This window comes from Nomascus leucogenys, chromosome 25 (genome assembly GCF_006542625.1).
Source record: "Nomascus leucogenys isolate Asia chromosome 25, Asia_NLE_v1, whole genome shotgun sequence".
NCBI lineage: Eukaryota > Metazoa > Chordata > Mammalia > Primates > Hylobatidae > Nomascus > Nomascus leucogenys.
The window spans coordinates 19,024,537-19,044,030 of NC_044405.1; the positions used below are offsets into that span (position 1 = coordinate 19,024,537).

General features: G+C 43.3%; 2 protein-coding genes across 11 annotated transcripts in view; one reads left to right on the forward strand and one right to left on the reverse strand.

Moving 5' to 3' along the window:
* Positions 1–15,087, reverse strand: part of CRYZL1 (crystallin zeta like 1) — a 50,783-nt gene extending 35,696 nt beyond the window's left edge. For all 3 annotated transcript variants that reach the window (XM_003263880.4, XM_030806017.1, XM_030806018.1), the window contains exons 1-2: positions 14,920–15,087; positions 4,973–5,044 (exon numbers count right to left, since the gene is read on the reverse strand). In XM_003263880.4, the coding sequence (XP_003263928.1) occupies positions 4,973–5,038 (66 nt within the window). In that variant the 5' untranslated portion in view covers positions 5,039–5,044; positions 14,920–15,087. The remainder of the gene's footprint in view (positions 1–4,972; positions 5,045–14,919) is intronic.
* A 554-nt stretch (positions 15,088–15,641) lies between these two features.
* ITSN1 (intersectin 1) overlaps positions 15,642–19,494 on the forward strand; it is a 255,616-nt gene continuing 251,763 nt past the window's right edge. For all 8 annotated transcript variants that reach the window (XM_030806019.1, XM_030806021.1, XM_030806022.1 and 5 more), the window contains exon 1: positions 15,642–15,968. The gene's annotated coding sequence lies outside the window, so the exon portion shown is untranslated. The remainder of the gene's footprint in view (positions 15,969–19,494) is intronic.

The window sequence follows — 19,494 nt, forward strand, 5'->3', positions numbered from 1 at the left end:
ACCTCCTCTAAACAACTGAACCTGGTACTAATAATTAAATCAGTCTCCTCTACCCGATATGCCCACAATTAGATGAAAAGCTGGCCAAGAATAGCCACTTATATAGCCTCGCCTGTGATGTATCAAAGGGATTACTGTGTTTTGTCACGAAGACAATCTGAGAACATCTTTTTAAATCTCAGTTTTGACAAAACTTGGTGATAATATGAAGATGTTCAATAACATTGGTGAGTTTGTGAATTTTACTCATGATTTTGTGAACCTGGAGATGTTTCTTCCCAAGAGCCAATCAACCCCTGACCCCCATCTTGATCAATGATAGAAGCCAAGCTGTCTGAAACACAGACTCCTGGCCTAATTGTTTTTGTTTTTTTGAGACAGGGTCTAGCTCTATCACCCAGGCTGGAGTGCTGTGGTGTGAACATGACTCACTGCAGCCTTGACCCACACAGGTGGGTGCCACCATGCCCAGCTGATTTTTTTGGTAGAAATGGGGGTCTCACTTTTTTGCCCAGGCTGGTCTTGAACTCCTGGGCTTAAGTGATCCTTCTTCCTCAGCCTTCCAAAGTGCTGGGATTACAGACGTGCGCCACTGTGCCTGGCCTAAATGTTTTAGGAGTTAGTGACAGACAAGAGAGAAAACTGGATTGTGTTCACGATCAAAACTCTCATAATTATTATGAAATACTGATTTACATATAACACTTACTTTTAATCCCTAAATTTACGGAAGAATGATTTTGGCTTGCCACAAATCTTTCTAATAATCACCAATACTGTATATGAAAATTCTACTATCTATGCTTAATAAAAAACGGTGATAATATGAATATGAGTGATCATTTAAAACTTAGTAAATCAGGTAACTTTGGCACTCTCTGAAATGTGTATGGAAAACAGTATTTTTCTACCTCTTCCATTTCACGTATGAGACACGGTCTTTTTTTTTTTTTTTTTTGAGACCGAGTCTTGCTCTCCTGCTCAGGCTGGAGTGCAGTGGCGCGATCTCTGCTCACTACAAGCTCCGCCTCCCGGGTTCATGCCATTCTCCTGCCTCAGCCTCCCGAGTAGCTGGGACTACAGTCACATGCCACCACGCCTGGCTAATTTTTTGTATTTTTAGTAGAGACAGGGTTTCACCGTGTTAGCCAGGATGGTCTCGATCTCCTGACCTCATGATCTGCCTGCCTTAGCCTTCCAAAGTGCTGGGATTATAGGCATGAGCCACCGCGTCTGGCCGAGACAAGGTCTTTTCTGAAATATGGCTACTTTCTGGAAACTTGCATTATTGTGGTATTCAGAACACATTGGGTTACTTTCGCAACATGTAAGACTATTAAGTTTGTTCTGTCTTTCTAATACCTTTTACACTACCACCCTGAGGAACTAAAAACTCTTTTGCAGCAATTCTTTTAAAATTTTTTTTTTTTTTTTTTTTGAGACGGAGTCTCGCTCTGTCTCCCAGGCTGGAGTGCAGTGGCGCCATCTCGGCTCACTGCAAGCTCCGCCTCCCGGGTTCACGCCATTCTCCTGCCTCAGCCTCTCCGAGTAGCTGGGACTACGGGCGCCCGCCATCATGCCCGGCTAATTTTTTGTATTTTTTAGTAGAGACGGGGTTTCACCGTGGTCTCGATCTCCTGACCTCGTGATCCGCCCGCCTCGGCCTCCCAAAGTGCTGGGATTACAAGCGTGAGCCACCGCGCCCGGCCTCAAAAATATTTTTTAAAGTAAGGTAGTGTAATGCCTCCAGCTTTATTCTTTTGGTCAAGATGGCTTTGGCTATTCAGAGTCTTTTGTGGTTCCACACGATTTTTAGGATTATTTTTCTATTTCTGTGAATAATGCCACTGGCATTTTGATAGGGATTCAATTGAATCTGTAGACGGCTTTGGGTAGTATGGACATTTTAACAATATTAATTCTTCCAATTAATGAACACAGACTATCTTTCCACTTATTACTATTCTCTTCAATTTCTTCCATCAATATTTATAGTTTTCATCGTAGAGATATTTCACCTCCTTGGTTAAATTTATTCCTGAGCATCTTATTTACTTATAGCTATTATAAATGGGGTTGCCTTCTTAATTTCTTTCTTTTTTTTTTTTTTGAGACAAGTCTTGCTCTGTTGCCCAGACTGGGGTGCAGTGTCAAGATCACGGCTCACTGCAGCCTTGACCTCCTGGGCTCAAGTGATCCTTCCGCCTTAGCCTCCCAAGTAGCTGGGACTACAGGTGTCAGCCAGCATGCCTGGTTAACTCAAAAAAATTTTTTTTTTGTAGAGACAGGGTCTCCCTATGTTGCCCAGGCTGACCTTGAACTCCTGGGCTCAAGTGATCTTCCACCCTTGGTCTCCCAAAGTGCTGGGATTATAGGCACCTGGCCTTTTAATTTCTTTTTTAGATAGTTTGCTGTTGGTACAGAGACGTACTACTCGGCTGGGCGCGGTGGCTCACACCTGTAATTCCAGCACTTTGGGAGGCTGAGGTGGGAGGATTGCTTGAGCCCAGGAATTCGAGACCAGCCTGGGCAACATGGCGAAACCTGCCTCTACCAAAAAAAAAAAAAAAAAGTTAGTCAGACAGGCATGGTGGCACACGCCTGTAGTCTCAGTTACTCAGGAAGCTGAGGTGGGAGCTGATGCTGGGGGAGGTTGCAGTGAGCCCAGATTGCACCACTGTATTCCAGTGTGGGTGATGGCACAAGACCCTGTCTCAAAAAACAACAACAACAAAGAACTGCTACTGATTTTTTTTTCTTTTGGAGATGGAGTCTTGCTCTGTTGCCCAGGCTGTAGTGCAGTGGCACAATCTTGGCTCACTACAACCTCCGCCTCTCGGGTTCAAGCAATGCTCCTGCCTCAGCCTCCCGAGTAGCTGGGACTAGAGGCACATGCTGCCACACTTGGCTAATTTTTTGTATTTTTAGTAGAGATGGGGTTTCACCGTGTTGCCCAGGCTGGTCTTGAACTCTTGAGCTCAGGCAATCCACCCGCCTTGGCTTCCCAAAGTGCTGGGATTACAGGTGTGAGCCACCACACCCCGCCTCCTACTGATTTTTTATTTTGTATCCTGTAACTTTACTGAATTCATTAATTAGTTCTAACTGGTTTTTGGTGGAGTCTGCAGGGTTTTCTACATATAAGATCACGTCACCTGCAAACAGGGATGGTTTGACTTTCTTCTTTCCAATTCGAATGCTCTTTCTTTCTTTCTCTTGCCTAATTGCTCTGGCTAGGACTTCTAGTATTATGTTGAATAAAAGTAGTGAAAGTGGGCATCCTTGTCTTGTTCCAGATTTTAGAGGAAAAGCTTCCAACTTTTTCCTGTTCAGTATGATGTTAGCTGCATGTTTGTTATACACGGCTTTTATTATATTGACATATATTCATTCTATGCCTAATTTATGTAGGATTTTTATCATGAAGGGATGTTACATTTTATTATATGGTTTTTCTGTATCTATTGAGATGATCAGAGGGTTTATGTCCTTCATTCTGTTAATGTGATGTATCACATTTATTGATTTGCTTATGTTGAACTATCCTTGCATCCCTGGGATGAATACCACTCGATCATGGCCGTCAGGGAAATAGATATCAAAACCATAAGAAGATATTCCCTCATCCCCATTAGAATGGCTATTATCAAAAAGACAACAAGTAACAAATGCTGGTGAGGATGTGGAGAATGGGAACTCTTATACACCATTGGTGGTCATGTAAATTAGCATAGCCATTATGGACAAAAATATGAATGTTCCTCAAAAAATTAAAAATAGAGCTACCAGGCTGGGTGCAGTGGCTCATGCCTATAATCCTAGCACTTTGGGAGGCCGAGGTGAGCAGATCACCTGAGGTCAGGGGTTTGAGACCAGCCTGGCCAACATGGTGAAACCCCGTCTCTACTAAAAATACACAAATTAGCCAGGTGTGACGGTGCATGCCTGTAATCCCAGCTACTCAGGAGGCTGAGGTAGGAGAATCACTTGAACCTGGGAGGCAGAGGTTGCAGTGAGGCGGGATGGCACCACTGCCCTCCAGCCTGGGCAACAGAGTGAGACTCCGTCTCAATTAAAAAAAAAAAACAAAAAAGAACTACCATTTAATCCAACAATCCCTCTCCTGGGTATACATACATCCAAAGGAAATGAAAGCAATATGTCAAAGTGATATCTGTACCTCCATGTTTACTGCAGCACTATTCACAATAGCAAAGATATGGAATCAACCTAAGCATCCATCAACAAACTAATGGATAAAGAAAATGTGGTATATATACACAACAGAATACTATTCAGCCACAAAAAGAATAAAATCCTGTCATTTGTGAAAATATAGATGAATCTTGAGAATGTTGTGTTAAGTGAAATAAGCTAAGCACAGAATGACAAATATTATATGATCTCACTCAAATATGGAATCTAAGAAAGTTGATTGCACAGACATAGAGAGTCCAATAATGGTTACTAGAGGCTGGGGAGATTAAAGGGGTGGGAGCTGGGGACAGAGGTTGGTCAACAGGTACAAAGTTACAGGTAGATGGAAGGAATAGGTTTTGGTGTTCTGTTGTATAGCAAGGTGACTATAGTTAACAATGTATTACATATTTCAAAATAGCTAGAAGAGAGGATTTTGAATGACACAACAAACTGGCAAGTATTTTACTGATGGATATGCTAATTACCCTGATTTGATCATTACATAATTTATACATGAATCAGAACATCACATGGTACCCCATAAATATGTACAATTATGTGTCAATTAAAAACAAAATAAAACTTAAAAATAGTTAAACTACAATGTGAACCACCATTTTCACATAAAATTTAAAGGAAAGTACTGTAATTTGAGGAGTTTCATTTAAATAACTTTTGTTCATTAAGTCTCACTGAAAATAACACATCATTTAAAAGTGGGTTTATTGCATATAAAAATACACTACTTTAATGATTAAACATTTTTTCTTACCTTTTCTTGAAATACAAATGTTATTTCTTCATCTGTGGAACTCTGTTGGAAATATAAGCCTTTCATAGTCACCTAAAAATAAATATATATACATGAAATAAAATAACAAGTCTTCCAGACTAAATGTAAGCAAAAATGGAAAAACAGTGCTAGCAAAGGATAAAGTGACAACTACAAATGCAGTTTTCAAATAAGTAAATTTAGGAAATCTTTCACAAAGTGATCAAATAAGAGAATATGCAACACTCGCTGGGCACCTGTCTTACTGAGAATGGGTTTACAGTTCAACCTTTTACTACCAAGGCAAACATGCTTCATTTTACTTTCCTATGCAATAAAAAAGATTACTTAAAAGAAGCCTTATCATGGCCAGAGAAACTCAATTTTATCTACCTTTTATTAAATTTTCCTTTAATTACCATTTATCAAAGGCTGTCAAAGTTTTAAAGATCATTAAAAAGGAGAAAGCGAACAGCCAAGACACTGGTTGAAAATTGTGGCCCTAATTCTTCTGTATCAGTCTATAAACCACTTAATGGAAGTGTTTAAACTTACAGTCGGGCGCAGTGGCTCATGTGTGTAATCCCAGCACTTTGGGAGGCCAAGGCGGGCGGATCATCTGAGGTCGGGAGTTCGAGACCAGCCTGACCAACATGGAGAAACCCCATCTCTACTAAAAAAAAATTAGCCAGGTGTGGCGGTGTGTGCCTGTAATCCTAGCTACTCAGGAGGGTGAGACAGGAGAACCGCTTGAACCTGGGAGGCGGAGGTTGCGGTGAGCCAAGATCGCGCCATTGCACTCCAGCCTAGGCAACAAGAGCGAAACTCTGTCTCAAAAAAATAATAAAATAAAATAAATAAACTTATTATTCTGTGAACTTCTTTTTTTTTTTTTTTTTGAGATGGAGTCTCACCCTGTTGCCTGGGCTGGAGTGCAGTGGCACGATCTTGGCTCACTGCAACCTCCACTTCCCAGGTTCAAGCGATCCTCCTGCCTCAGCCCCCATAGCAGCTGGGATTACAGGCACGCGCCACCATGCCTGGCTAAATTTTGTATTTTTAGTAGAGACGTGGTTTCACCATGTTGGCCAGGCTGGTCTCGAACTCTTGATCTCAGGTGATCCACCCGCCTTGGCCTCCCAAAGTGCTGGGATTACAGGCATGAGCCACCATGCCCAGCTCTGTGAACTTCTTGAGGCATCTCTAAAGATTCCACAATTGTTTCTCTAATTTTCAGAGTAATTATGTGGTAAGACTATTTTTTATGCAAATTTTTAAGACTATTTTTTATGCAAAGTATAAAACATAGAAAAGTACATAAATCCTTGAAGCGCATAACTTGTTGAATTTTACAGTGTGAATATGCCCACATCATGGCAGGAGACACATCATCATACACCTCCAGAAGTTCCCTGTGTCCCCTTCTCCTCCTAAGGAGACCCAATATCCTAAATTTTAACAGCACAGATTAGTTTTGTCTGCTTTTGAACTTTATATAAATAAAACTATACTTTTTAATGTCTGTTTTCTTTCTTTCTATATTAGGTTTGTGAGTCTCATTCACGTTGTTACTTGTAGTTGTATTCCATTCATTCGCATTGCTACATAGTACTCCACTGTATAAACAAATTGCTATTTATCCATTCCACTATAGACACTTGAATTGCTTCCAGTTTGGGGCTCTGAAGAATTGTTCTGTTAAAAACATTCTTGTATATAATTTTTGGTGAAAGTACTATTATTTCATTTATTCTATGGATGAGGAAAGTGAGTCTTAGCTTAAAGCATGTAGTTGGTGTCTCATAGCACCAGCTGGGCCAGAACTGGGATATAAACTAGGTGCTACTTCTTCCAAAGTCATTACTCCTAACCATGGCATTTAGTGGTTTCCTACTGAGCTGCTAACATTAGATATATCAATTAAAGTTGAATACATTTTTTTTTTTTTTTTTTTTTTTGCAACAGAGTCTTGCTCTGTCGCCAGGCTGGAGGGCGCAGTCTCGGCTCACGGCAACCTCCGTCTCCCAGGTTCAAGCGATTCTCCTGCCTCAGCTACCCGAGTAGCTGGGACTACAGGCACGTGCCACCACACCTGGCTAATTTTTGTATTTTTAGTAGAGATGGAGTTTCACCATGTTGGCCAAGATGGTCTTGATCTCCTGACCTTGTGATCCGCCTGCCTCGGCCTCCCAAAGTGCTAGGATTACAGGCATGAGCCACTGTACCCGGCCTAAAGTGGAATACTTTTAAGAAAGTATAATTAAGAAAATTATTAAGTACCTATTGATAGTTCTGGCTACATAATTTGCAGAGCCTAGTGCAAAATGGAAATGTGGGAAGCCTTGTCTAGAAATTATTAGAATTTCAAGATAGCAGAGCATGGAATCAAGCAAAAGTCTCTTCTGAATCTGAGGTCAGTGAGACTGCATAGGCCATATGTCCATAAAGCCAGCCCTCTGTGTTGAATGTTAGTGGCTCTACTTGGATCCAAATATGTAAAGAGTTTTTACAGAGTGTAGTTGAGCAATGGTTGTTGGTTTCTCGGACGTGATAATCAAATGCTGGAACTAACAGAAATGAATACACATTCAAGATATATATAGAAATTATGTATGTAGCACGTATCAATGAAATATATAAAAGCAGGATTAAGCTAGGTTAAATGATTAATTCTAACCCTTTGGTTGCAGAAGGTCTGTGTGTCAATGTTTTTGTTTGGGGGCTGGGGAGAACCTAAGCATGGATACAACATTTACGTATTCCCTCCAGCATTAAATCTAACCTCCTTTGAAGGCTCTCTAAAATGCACACTCATTCTCCCTACTTTACCTTACTGCTTCCACAATGTCCAAGCACATACCCTCTGTCTATCATATAGTCAGTATGACTTTACATCATATGGTTACCCCGTCTCAGAGCTTCTAGGCATGGCCTGTTCTCTGACAGAATGCTATAATTTACAGATTCTGCTAAGTAAATAAAGTTCAAATTCTACCCCCCTCTGGAATCAACCCCAGTGACACTCACTCCATTTGTTCCATGCTTCCCGATTTCATTACACACTAACGAAACCTTGCTTTATTTATTTACTAACTAGTGGGCTTTCCCAACCATTGCCTGGGAAATATATCCATTATTATTAAATGAAAAAAAACAAAACAAAACTCTGTTCCTACTCAGTCTGGAGTTACTAGAACTGCCTTTTTGAGAAGTGAAACAATTACATATCAATGCCTTGTTTTCAAAGCATCTTGTTTTGTGATACTGGAAGCTACTGTTTTCTCTGCCCATTGAATCTTGAAATATATGGCATGTCTCCCAGATAAGCAGTCACATGGACCTTAGACTGTGCCCCAATTTCAAAGACCCTGGAAGATAACTGCTTGTTTGTACCCCTAGTATCCCCTAAAACAAATTATATATATTTTTATATATATATATATATATAAAATAATGGCAATATTTTTAGTCACATCATCCTAAATAGTTTCTCTAAATTAGGTGAAAATTGCCCTGGTTGGTGGAAAAAAGTAATGTTCAGTTGGTCCAATTGAGAATTGTATGGGAATAAAAATATCCTTAAAGTTACAAAGTAAAGAAAGAGAGGTGTTTTTACAAAAGTAGCCAGAAGAAAACTGAGGAAATATTTGTCTTGAAAGCCCCAAAAAAGAATACTGAGTTCCTAGTACTAGGAAAATGGTAGAATGGATGGTATTCAAGGCCCACATGGTTTCCTAGGCAGATTAAATAAAACAGTCTATTATGTAACAAAATTGTATTTCATTTTATTTTTTGTTTTTTTGTCTCACATTCTGCCAAGTCTTATGTTATTTAATAAAATTTGTATTGACTTAAAACACATTTGCACATAGGACATAAAAGCATTAAATTTTTTTTTTTTTTTGAAACGGAGTCTCGCTCTGTCACCCAGGCTGGAGTGTAGTGGCACGATCTCCACTCACTGCAAGCTCTGCCTCCCGGGTTCATGCCATTCTCCTGCCTCAGCCTCCAGAGTAGCTGGGACTACAGGCGCCCGCCACCATACCTGGCTAAATTTTTTTTGTATTTTTTAGTAGAGACGGGGTTTCACTGTGTTAGCCAGGATGGTCTTGATCTCCTGACCTTGTGATCCGCCTGCCTCGGCCTCCCAAAGTGCTGGGATTACAGGCATGAGCCACCGCACCCAGCCATAAAAGTATTAAACATTTTATAAAATAAAAATATAAATTAAAATATATAGGCCGGGCATGGTGGCTCACGCCTGTAACCAGAACTTTGGGAGACGGAGGAGGGTAGATCATGAGGTCAATAGATCGAGACCATCCTGGCCAAGATGGTGAAATCCTACTTTAGTCTCCACTAAAAATACAAAAATTAGCTGGGCTTGGTGGTGTATGCCTGTAGTCCCAGCTACTCAGGAGGCTCAGGCAAGAGAATCGCTTGAATCTGGGAGGTGGAGGTTGCAGTGAGCTGAGATTGTGCCACTGAACTCCAGCCTGGCAACAGAGCGAGACTTTGTCTCAAAAATAAATAAAGTATATAATATGACATTTTAAGAAAAGTCATGTAACTTCAAAATTATAAGTTCTACTATAAATTTTACTATATCAAAAAGTATGAAATAAAACTTTTTGCCCAGAGTGGTGGCTCACACCTGTCATCCCAACAATTTGGGAGGAGGCTGGGGTAGAAGGACTGCTTAAGCCCAGGAGTTCGACAGCCTGGGCAACAAAGCAAGACCCTGTTTAAAATTCTAAAACAGAATTTTAAAATGTTTGAATTAATCCACAAACTGAGGATTATGTTAGTAATACTATAAATTTTTATATTGGCCGTACAGTAAACTTACTAAAAACTCTGGAGAAACAAAAATTAAGAAGATAATACCAATTTAGAATAATTTTTAGCAAAAGCAGAACGAGAACTTTGCATAAATTAAACACTTGACTACAAACACTTCAAGAAAGTAGTTAATAAAGATACTGATCTGTTAAGGGATTTCTAAAAAATCAATGGGAAGTAGTTTCAAATGGTTTCACCCTTCTTATAACAGCAACATGAACTCCACTTGCTCCTCTGTTACACTCAATCCCCCAAGAAGCTCATCTATTCTTTTTTTTTTTTTTTTAAGACAGAGTTTTGCTCTGTCGCCCAGGCTGGAGTGCAGTGGCGTGATCTCCTCTCACTGCAAGCTCCGCCTCCCGGGTTCACACCATTCTCCTGCCTCAGCTTCCCAAGTAGCTGGGACTACAGGCGCCCGCCACCGCGCCCGGCTAATTTTTTGTATAAAGCTCATCTATTCTTAATTGTAAATAAAACCTCTACGAATCATTCCTTACCTACACTTTCGGGCCAAAAGTGTTCTGAGCATGAGACCAACCTCAAATTCAACAGACACAAAGCTGGACTCATCTTTCCCCCAAACAAGATTTTGCTGTACTCTAGTCATCAAGAATACCTTTCACTGGGCGTGGTGGCTTACGCCTGTAAGCCCAGCATTTTGGGAGGCAAAGGTGGGTGGATCACGAGGTCAGGAGATCGAGATTATCCTGGCTAACACGGTGAAAAACTGTCTCTACTAAAAATACAAAAAATTAGCCGGGCGTGGTGGTGGGCACCTGTAGTCCCAGCTACTAGGGAAGCTGAGGCAGGAGAATGGCGTGAACCCAGGAGGCGGAGGTTGCAGTGAGCCGAGATTGCGCCACTGCACTCCAGCTTGGGCCATAGAGTGAGACTGTCTCAAAAAAAAAAAAAAAAAAAAAAAAAAAAAGAATACCTTAGATCCATCCATCCCATCACCTTCACATTAGTGACGTGTGAACACCTCAGTGCCTCAACCTTGGGCTGTAGTGATAGGCTGCCAAATGCTTTCAATACTCTCCCTCTTTCAACCCATCTCTTCTCCTATGGCTAATTTAATTCCTAAAAGTCCAAACTCCTCTTCTTACATGCTCAAACTTTTATTATTCCCCAACACAAACTTTATAATACTATGGCCACTTCAGGCTCAGAATTTGGTTATAATGTTTTTAACCTACCTTCATTTTAAGGAAAGCAAAGATATATATAAACAGCTATGCAAGAGAAAAACATATATATATATGTATAAACAGCTAGACAAGAGAAAAACAGATGAAGTCAACACTGAAATGTGGCCCTGTATGCTCAACCTGGTCACCATGCCAGGCTCTCTCGGGCAGTTTGAGTATCCAACACCCTATTCCCCATCCATCGTCGGGACCTGTGCATAGCATTATAATACTAGCTGGATTGTTAGGGGGAAATCTTCAGTTATATTTTGATCATTTGGGAAGAGGTGAATTAATATTAAATTTTAACAATGTTCACATTAATCTGTGACTTTTTGTACATATCCACACATTGGAAAAAGAAATACGGCCAAATATTTGATTAAAAAGAATATAGTCACCATAATCAAAGCAACTAGCTGGAGGTTTGGCTCAAATATTACATTCTGCAGGCTGTGGAGGATGGTAGTCCTAACGGGTCAGGTCTGCTTCTTTCTTTTTTTTTTTTTTGAGACCGAGTTTTGCCCTGTCACCCAGGCTGGAGTGCAGCCACACAATCTTGGCTCACTGCAACCTCCACCTCCCGGCTTCAAGTGATTCTCCTGCCCCAGCCTCCCGAGTAGCTGGGATTACAGGCACACGCAACCACATCCAGCTAATTTTTTTGTATCTTTAGTAGAGATGGGGTTTCACCATGTTGGCCAGGCTGGTCTCAAACTCCTGACCTCGTGATCCACCTGCCTCGGCCTCCCAAAGTGCTGGGATTACAGGCGTGAGCCACCGCACCAGGCCTGCTTCTTAAAGAGGGTAGTGAATGCATGGTTATAACAGTTGAGGATATCTCTACATGGTATAGTCAACAGTCTCTAGAAATATGTATATTCAAAGGACACTTTGCACTAGCAATGAGTCCACAGGTGTTTTGGGTGTTTTGCTGTGCACAACTGCAGTGCTCTTTTGTGCCTGTTATTATATAAAATGGGCACTGGAGATACTGTGACAGTGGCTTATATCTGGCTAAACCTTGTAAAGCAATTCCAGCTGATAATATACGAACTTTAGGCATTACAGCTTAAAACTAAATGGGAAACGCGTAACATTAGATGGTCCCTATCACTAGAGGGACTGAAACAGAGGCTGGGTACATATTATACGGGCTTCATAAAGGAGATTCCAGCATCAACTGAGTGGGACAGGTGGATCAAACGACCATTTAGTTCTCTTCTAATTGTGACAATCTTGATAAATATTATCAAGGCATATTCAATTGAATTTATACATGTGTGGCATAATCTCTACATCTTATGCAACTTGAGATCTAAAAATAGATAAAGGAACAGAAAAGGAAAATTGTTTCTTTTTTGCCTGTCTAGTACAGTGGCTCTCAACAAAGAAATCTTTTGGATCTCAAAGAATTTTTGATGACCTCCCTACCTCCATGAGGGATTTATTATTATCTGTTGATTTTCAGATGGCATTTTCACTTAAGAGTCTAGGGTTTCTTACATGACCAATGCCCCACCCATATCTCTGGGGGCTGGAGACATGGGATGGTCATTATCCCAAAGATCTGAAAATCTCTGATCCAGTTACTATTCAATGTAGGGCTATTTAATATAATATGATCCAGAACAACAGAAACTTAACTTTCATTTATATTTTTGAATGAGCATCTTATTTTCCTACATTGTACTACTGGGGAACAAGGGAGCGAACAGTGTGATGAATGAGTCTTCCCTTTATAAGCTGGCTTAATCATGTGGCTCTGGGACAATGCAGGTGGAGGTCCCTGGTGATGAGAATAACTAACTGAGGGATCCTCCCGAAACTCTACCACACCACAGTTACTTGCTCCCCTCCAATCCATTTAACTGACTTTCTTTTTCACCTACTAACATTATTGAAGTTTGTAAATGCTTAATTTTCCAGTTCACTAGAGGATTGTAGAGAAACCACTTCTTGTTTCAAATGAAAAATATGAATTGTAATTTTGATTAAATATTTGCTAATTCAAAAATCAAGAGAAAATAATTTCATGTCTTTATTATGCATAAAACAGAAGATTTTTTTTTGGTAAAATACCATATTTTAGCATATGTAGATATGTGTATTTTTTTTTTTTTGAGACAGGGTCTCACTCTGTGCCCAGGCTGGAGTGCGGTGGTCGTGATCTTGGCTCACTGTAACCTCCGCCTCCCGGGTTCAAGCAATTCTCCTGCCTCAGCCTCCTGAGTAGCTGGAATTACAGGCGTGTACCACCATGCCTGACTAATTTTTGTATTTTTAGTAGACACGGGGTTTCACCATGTTGGCCAGGCTGGTCTCGAACTCCTGGCCTCAAGTGATCTGCCTGCCTTGGCCTCCCAAAGTGCTGGGATTACAGGCATGAGCCACCACGCTTGGCCAATATGTGTATTTTTGCTCTTCTGCTCATAAAACTCTCCTGAGCTCAATGTAGTTCATTGGGTCTACAAAAAGAGCATAGTTATCTTAGAAATATTTCATTGCACAAGGCTGGCAGCTTGATCTTGTATGGGGAACTACCTCAGTTTCAAATCTAAACGTCTTATCCCCTGCTGTAAGCTGGAACAGAGGCATCGATAAGGGAAATTAGTGATAAAAGGTAGTAAATTATACACTGCAGTGGCTGCTGGATCTGATTTAGAAGTCATAACTGACCCGAGTTTGAATCCTGGCTTTCCTACTTATTAGCGGTATGACTTTGGGCTACTTAATTTTAACCTTTCTGGGCCTGAGATCCCATATCTTAGATAATAATAGCAGTTATCTCAAAGGGTTGCCATAAGGATTAAATAATACATGCAAAGCACTCAGCGCAACATCATACTTTCAGAAATGTTGGCTATTTTGACTATTATTTCTGTAAATTGGGCACATCTCAATTAGAGAATCTCTAAAGTAGTTCTGAATCCCATCTCATAGAGTTGCAAAGGGTTTGGTCAATGCAACGTTATTTTTCACACCTTTTAATTTCTGCAGTAGGCTACTGTAGCAGCCACTAGCACAGGTGGCTATTGAGCATTCCAACTGTGTCTAGTCGGAATTGAGATGCGCTGTAAGTGGAAAATACACATCAGATTTTGAAGATTTAATACGAAGAAAAGAACGTAAAATCTCAATTTTTAAATATTTGATTAAGCGTTGAAATGATAATGTCTCAGATATACTAGGCTAAATGAAACACATAATTAAAATTAATTTCACGTGTTTCTTTTCACCTTTTAAATGTAGCTACCCCAAAATTTAAAATGACATAAGGGACTCGCATTATATTTGTACTGGAGAGAGTTCAGGTAAAACCTTTCTACTCATAACGTGGACAGCAGCACCTGGGAGCTTTTCTAGAAACGCATATGTTCGGCCCCAACCCAGACCTATCCCAAGGCGATGCTTACATCTCGCTCCAGATGATTCCGCTGTTTAGCATAATGAAGAGGGCCGATGTGGCTCAAAAGCCACATACAGCGAATAACTACTAACTGCTTTCCGAAAACAGCAAAGTGATGAGGAAGAAAGAAGTGGCTGAGAAGAAGTAACAGAGAAAGAAAAAGACACTCAAATTCTAGGAACAAGAAGCAGAGGAGAAAAACCCAACCTGGGAGATTAAGTGGAAGGGCACTCCCAGACCTCTGCCTCCATAAAAGTAGACGGAGATGCAAACTGAGATAAGACCTACAATCGAAACCCCTCAAGGTCCAGGAAACTGTCCCTCAAATCTAGTCTTACCCACCCCTCAGCGGCCTCAGCTAAGCTAGGCCTGGGCCCGAACAAGTCCCAGGTTAGGGTTCGACGCGAACCACCATCCTCCCCAGGGCTGCACGGTTCCGTGGGGCATCTCTCTACCTTTCGCTTAAAGTCCCGTTTCCCAAGACACAGGACGCGTTTCCCAGGGCTCACCTGCCTCTGAGCCGCCCCAACGGCCTGCACCTTCACCACCGCCACCTTCCAGTCCTTCGGTAGAGAGCCCGCCCCCTGCTCCCATTGGTCAGGCCGCTCGTCACTCCCGAAGGGCGGGGTCGGACTCGCGAGGCTGTCGAGAACGCCATGGCAACCGATCTCGGAACTACAACTCCCGTCATGTTCCGCTCGGGGGCGCAGAGAGAGGCGAGGCACCGCCCCAAGGACTACCAATAAATGGGCGAAGTTGGAATCGCCTGGATGGGTTCAGTTTTATGCAAATTTTAGCCGAAGGCCACACCCTTCCTCATTCCAACCATAGGCCCGGCCAACCCCTTTAGGTTGTGCTTCGCCTCCTTCTTCCTTTCCACATTATTCTCTCCTTTAAAACCTCCAATAATTAAGTCAATTAAGTGCATCCTATCTGGTGTCTCGCACGGCAACGAGCAGATGCACCGAAATCGTGCAATAAAATCTCCATAAACCACGATATGCAACCTCAGACCATAAATCTCCGGTTACGCCTACGTGGGGAGGAGGGGGAGAGTGCTAATCCTGCCCCCACACAGCCCCTGCTGATTGGCTCATTCGGCTTGTCACTCTGTTGTCTTACATTTCTTTGGCTCACCCTCCTTGGGTTCGCACGGTAGGCGGGGCCAGCGGTAGGGGGCGGTGAGAAGGTGCGGGCCCCTTCTTCCGATTGGCAGGCGGTTTCCCCACCCACTTATGGGCGGAGATGGTGGATGGGGGGTGGGGGAGGTAGCGGAGGGAGATGAGGAGATAGGCGGGAGCGAGGAAGCGAGGGAGGGAGCGAGGGAGGGAGAGAAGGAGGTGGAGAGGAGTGGAGGCGCCAGGGGAGGCAGCACAGCTTGGTTGCTCCGTAGTACGGCGGCTCGCGAGGAAGAATCCCGAGCGGGCTCCGGGACGGACAGAGAGGCGGGCGGGGATGGTGTGCGGGGCTGCGGCTCCTGCGTCCCTCCCCGCGGCGCGTGAGCGGCACTGATTTGTCCCCTGTCCGGGGCGGCAGCGCGGACCCGCCCGGAGATGAGGTGAGGAAAGGGCTGCACGGCGGCGGCCTGGACCGCGGGCGGCTGCGGCGGGGGCGGGGGTCGGCGCGGGGGTCGGCGCGATGGCTGCCCGGGGCATCCGTCCCGCGCCCAGCGCTTGTCTCCCCGGCCGCCCTTAGCCCCTCGCCGCGCGCCGAGAGACGGCAGCAGCTGCCCCTCTGCCTCGTCCTTCCAGTTCTCGGGGGCGGCGGCGGGGTGGCGAGCGGACCCGCACTGGGAGGCCGGGGGCCGCGGTGGGCCGTGGGGTGGCGGCCGCGGGACGGGCGTGGGGATGAATGGGCCCCGCGGCCCCGCCGCCAAGTGGGCTCCCTCCTCTCGCGGGGACCCCAGGCGGCCGCTCCTTCCCGGGCTGACCTCGCTGCCCTCGGCCGCCGGCGAGGGGCGGCCCGGCCTCGCCTCCGGCCGGCCTCCCGGGACCCGCGCTGGCGGGAGCGGCGCCTCCTCTGCCTGGAGCCCCGGCTCTTTCCTCGGCCCCTCGCTCGCGAGCCTGCAGAATCCTGGGTCAGTGAAGGGCAGGCAATGCCGTTCGGCCCCAGGGCGCGCCGCGGGGCCGCCCCTGAAGGCATTTAAAGGAGAGCGGCTTCCGCGCCCTGTGAGCGCGTCCCCGGGTCCGCCGCGTCCCTTCCCTTCTTACGCACCGACACGGTTTTGTGGTGTGGACCCAAGGCACAATTGCAGTCCCTTGCTTGCGCGAGGGAATGCAATCAGAATTCCCAAAAAAAGGAAACCGGCGAGGAATCTGCCGCACCTTCCTGCGCTTCTGCTTGCGTTGGGATTAGAAAACAACTTCGGAGATTACATTTCCTATGGGCAATCTTTTGTTGTGATTCAGACTCAAGAAGGCTTTGCTGTGGAAGAAATAGATTAGCGGCTTCTCTGTGGAGTTGGAGGCTATAGAGATTTTTATAGCCTCTTCAATATGAAAGTTTCCTCTAGAACTTTGCCATCATCAGTGCTATTCTGAGGGCAGCAGCAACCTGGAAATTTAAATATATGCCGGCTCCGGCCAGATGCGTTTCTTTGTGCTTATCTGTTGGCATTCTTCTCTTGCTGCTCCCCTTGATCAAAACGTACAGATAATAAAAACAAGGCCAATGAAAAGGGTAGATAATAACAGCAAATCCCATACAAACAAATGACTCTAGAAATTCCCCGTTCTGTCAGCGGGGAGGCAGTTTTGCTAATCCCGTGGAACGGATGAAGAGAAAGGCACAGAGATCTCATGGCTTATGTAGTGGACAGGATGTGAGGGCAGGAACTGGGGCCAGGACCCAGCAGGCCAGCTGGTTTGCATGGTGCCACTCTAAACCCCCAAAATATGAATCGGAGGAATGTATTTGTTGGGATACCTTCATTTTTAGATGACTTTAAGGTTGAGAGTGCAGAAGCTTAAACATCCTTCACAGTTATTATTTCTTAGTTTATCTCTGAGAACAAAATATGTTTCTGTTTAAAATTTCTTTTACTGGTGTGCTTGAAACGTTATTTTGATGGGAGTTTCCTTGTAAGTAAAAACATTGAAAAATACGTACATATGAAAGAAAAATCCTTAGTGCAGATGGGTTTGTAAAGAATCCAGGGACTTTCAAGTCATATAAATTAAGGAGCGAGGGACACTAATTTGATGATGGTGTTAAAATTATTTCAGACACCTTTAAGTAGTCCAGTAGAGATCATTTCTGATAGTATGATTTTTTAAAAAAAAATGATATTTCTTTATCTAGGAATGCTTCTGTTGAAATTGCTGGGGCGCATGGTACCGTCACAAAACTCTATTATTATTCTGCCTGAGTAAGAGAGGAAATGAACAAATTTTTAATGTACTTTGGAGCCCTGCGGATTGCTCAGATACTAAGCATTGTGAAATAGGGCATAAAATGAGTGGTAGCAAGTTAGTTCGGTGAAATGTTTGTCCCTCTTAGCATTTTTTTTTTTTTTTGGCAGTCGACTAGCAATTTTCTTTTCCCTGAAGCTTATCTTCAATATTGGTAGTAGAACCTCTGCTCAAGTTTATCTTTTTCCCAAATGCCTAGATTGAGACAAACTATCAAGGCTCCTGTAAGAGATTAAGGAGGAGCTGCTGGCAAATTCCTTTACTTTTTTTTTTTTTTTTTTTTTTTTTGAGGCAGGGTCTGGCTATGTCACTCAGGCTGGAGTGCAGTGGTGCAATCTTGGCATACATGCAGCCTCGACCTCCTGGGCTCCAGTGATCTTCCCACCCCAGCTTCCGGACTATCTGGGACCACAGGTGCACGCCACCATGCCCAGCTAATTTTTAAATTTTTTCTAGAGACGGGGTCTCTCTGTGTTGCTCAGGCTGGTCTAAAACACCTGCCTTAAACAATTCTCCCACCTAGGCAGCCTCCCAAAGAGCTAGGATTAGAGGGATGAGCCACCATGCTTCGTCCAAATTCCTCTACTCTAAATCTTTTTAATTTGCTAAAATTTGTGAGTTGTAGAGAATTGATGACACGAGAGTTGGGATTATATTATGCACCTCCAGTTCTTCTGCCATAGAGCTGTTCCCTTCTGAATGATCACTTCCTCCTGAATGGCTCCACTTACTGGTTGGGTTTCTTAAAGTGTGGACCTCAGATCGCTTACATCAGCATTAATGGAGGCACTTGTTAAAAATACAGGTTTTGGGCATAGTGGATCAAGCCTGTAATCCCAACACTCTGGGAGGCTGAAGTAGGAATAGCTTGGGCCCAGGAATTTGAGACCAGCTTGGGCAACATAGGGAAACCTTGTCTCTAAAAAAAAAATTTTTTTTTTAATATTCTGGGCTTAGTGACTCGTGCCTATATTCCCAGCTTTTCTAGAGGCTGAGGTGGGAGGATCTGGTTCGCTTGAGCCCAGGAGATCGAGGCTGCAGTGAGCCATGATTGCCCCACTGCACTCTAGCCTGGGCGACAGAGAGAGTGAGCCTGTGTCCAAAAAGTAAGTAAGTAAATAAATACATAAAAATAAATACAGGTTTCTGTCACCTCACCTCAGAATCAGACAGCTGGAGCTGGGGCCCTGGAATTGGTATTTTTAATGCATTCTCCAGGAATTTCTCCTGCATAGGGAAGTTGGAAACTACTGGCTTCCTTCTCACTGAGCATCTCCTGAGACCAGCTCCTGAAGTGGATAGAAAGTTTTTCAAATAGCAGATTAAGTTTTATCCCTTAGGCTGCTAATAAAAAACAATTGACCATCACCTTCAGCTGTGTAATTGTACCTGTTGTACACCTTTCAGAAGGCAGAGGCTTTGGTTCACCCCTGTACCTCCAGGGCCTAAAACAGTGCCTGGAGGAACTCAGTTAAACATTTGTTGAGTGAATACTGAACTACATTGCAGTGAGGCCAATCTTTTAAAAGTTACTTGTCAAATTAATCTATCAGTTAGTGACATATTAAAGCCCAGCATATTACAAAAAATTTTTTTTAGTAGTCACTGATTTTATAAATTAGGAGCACAAGCACTATACCCCAGTGACTTCTGTAAGTTTGGTTAGTTTAGAAA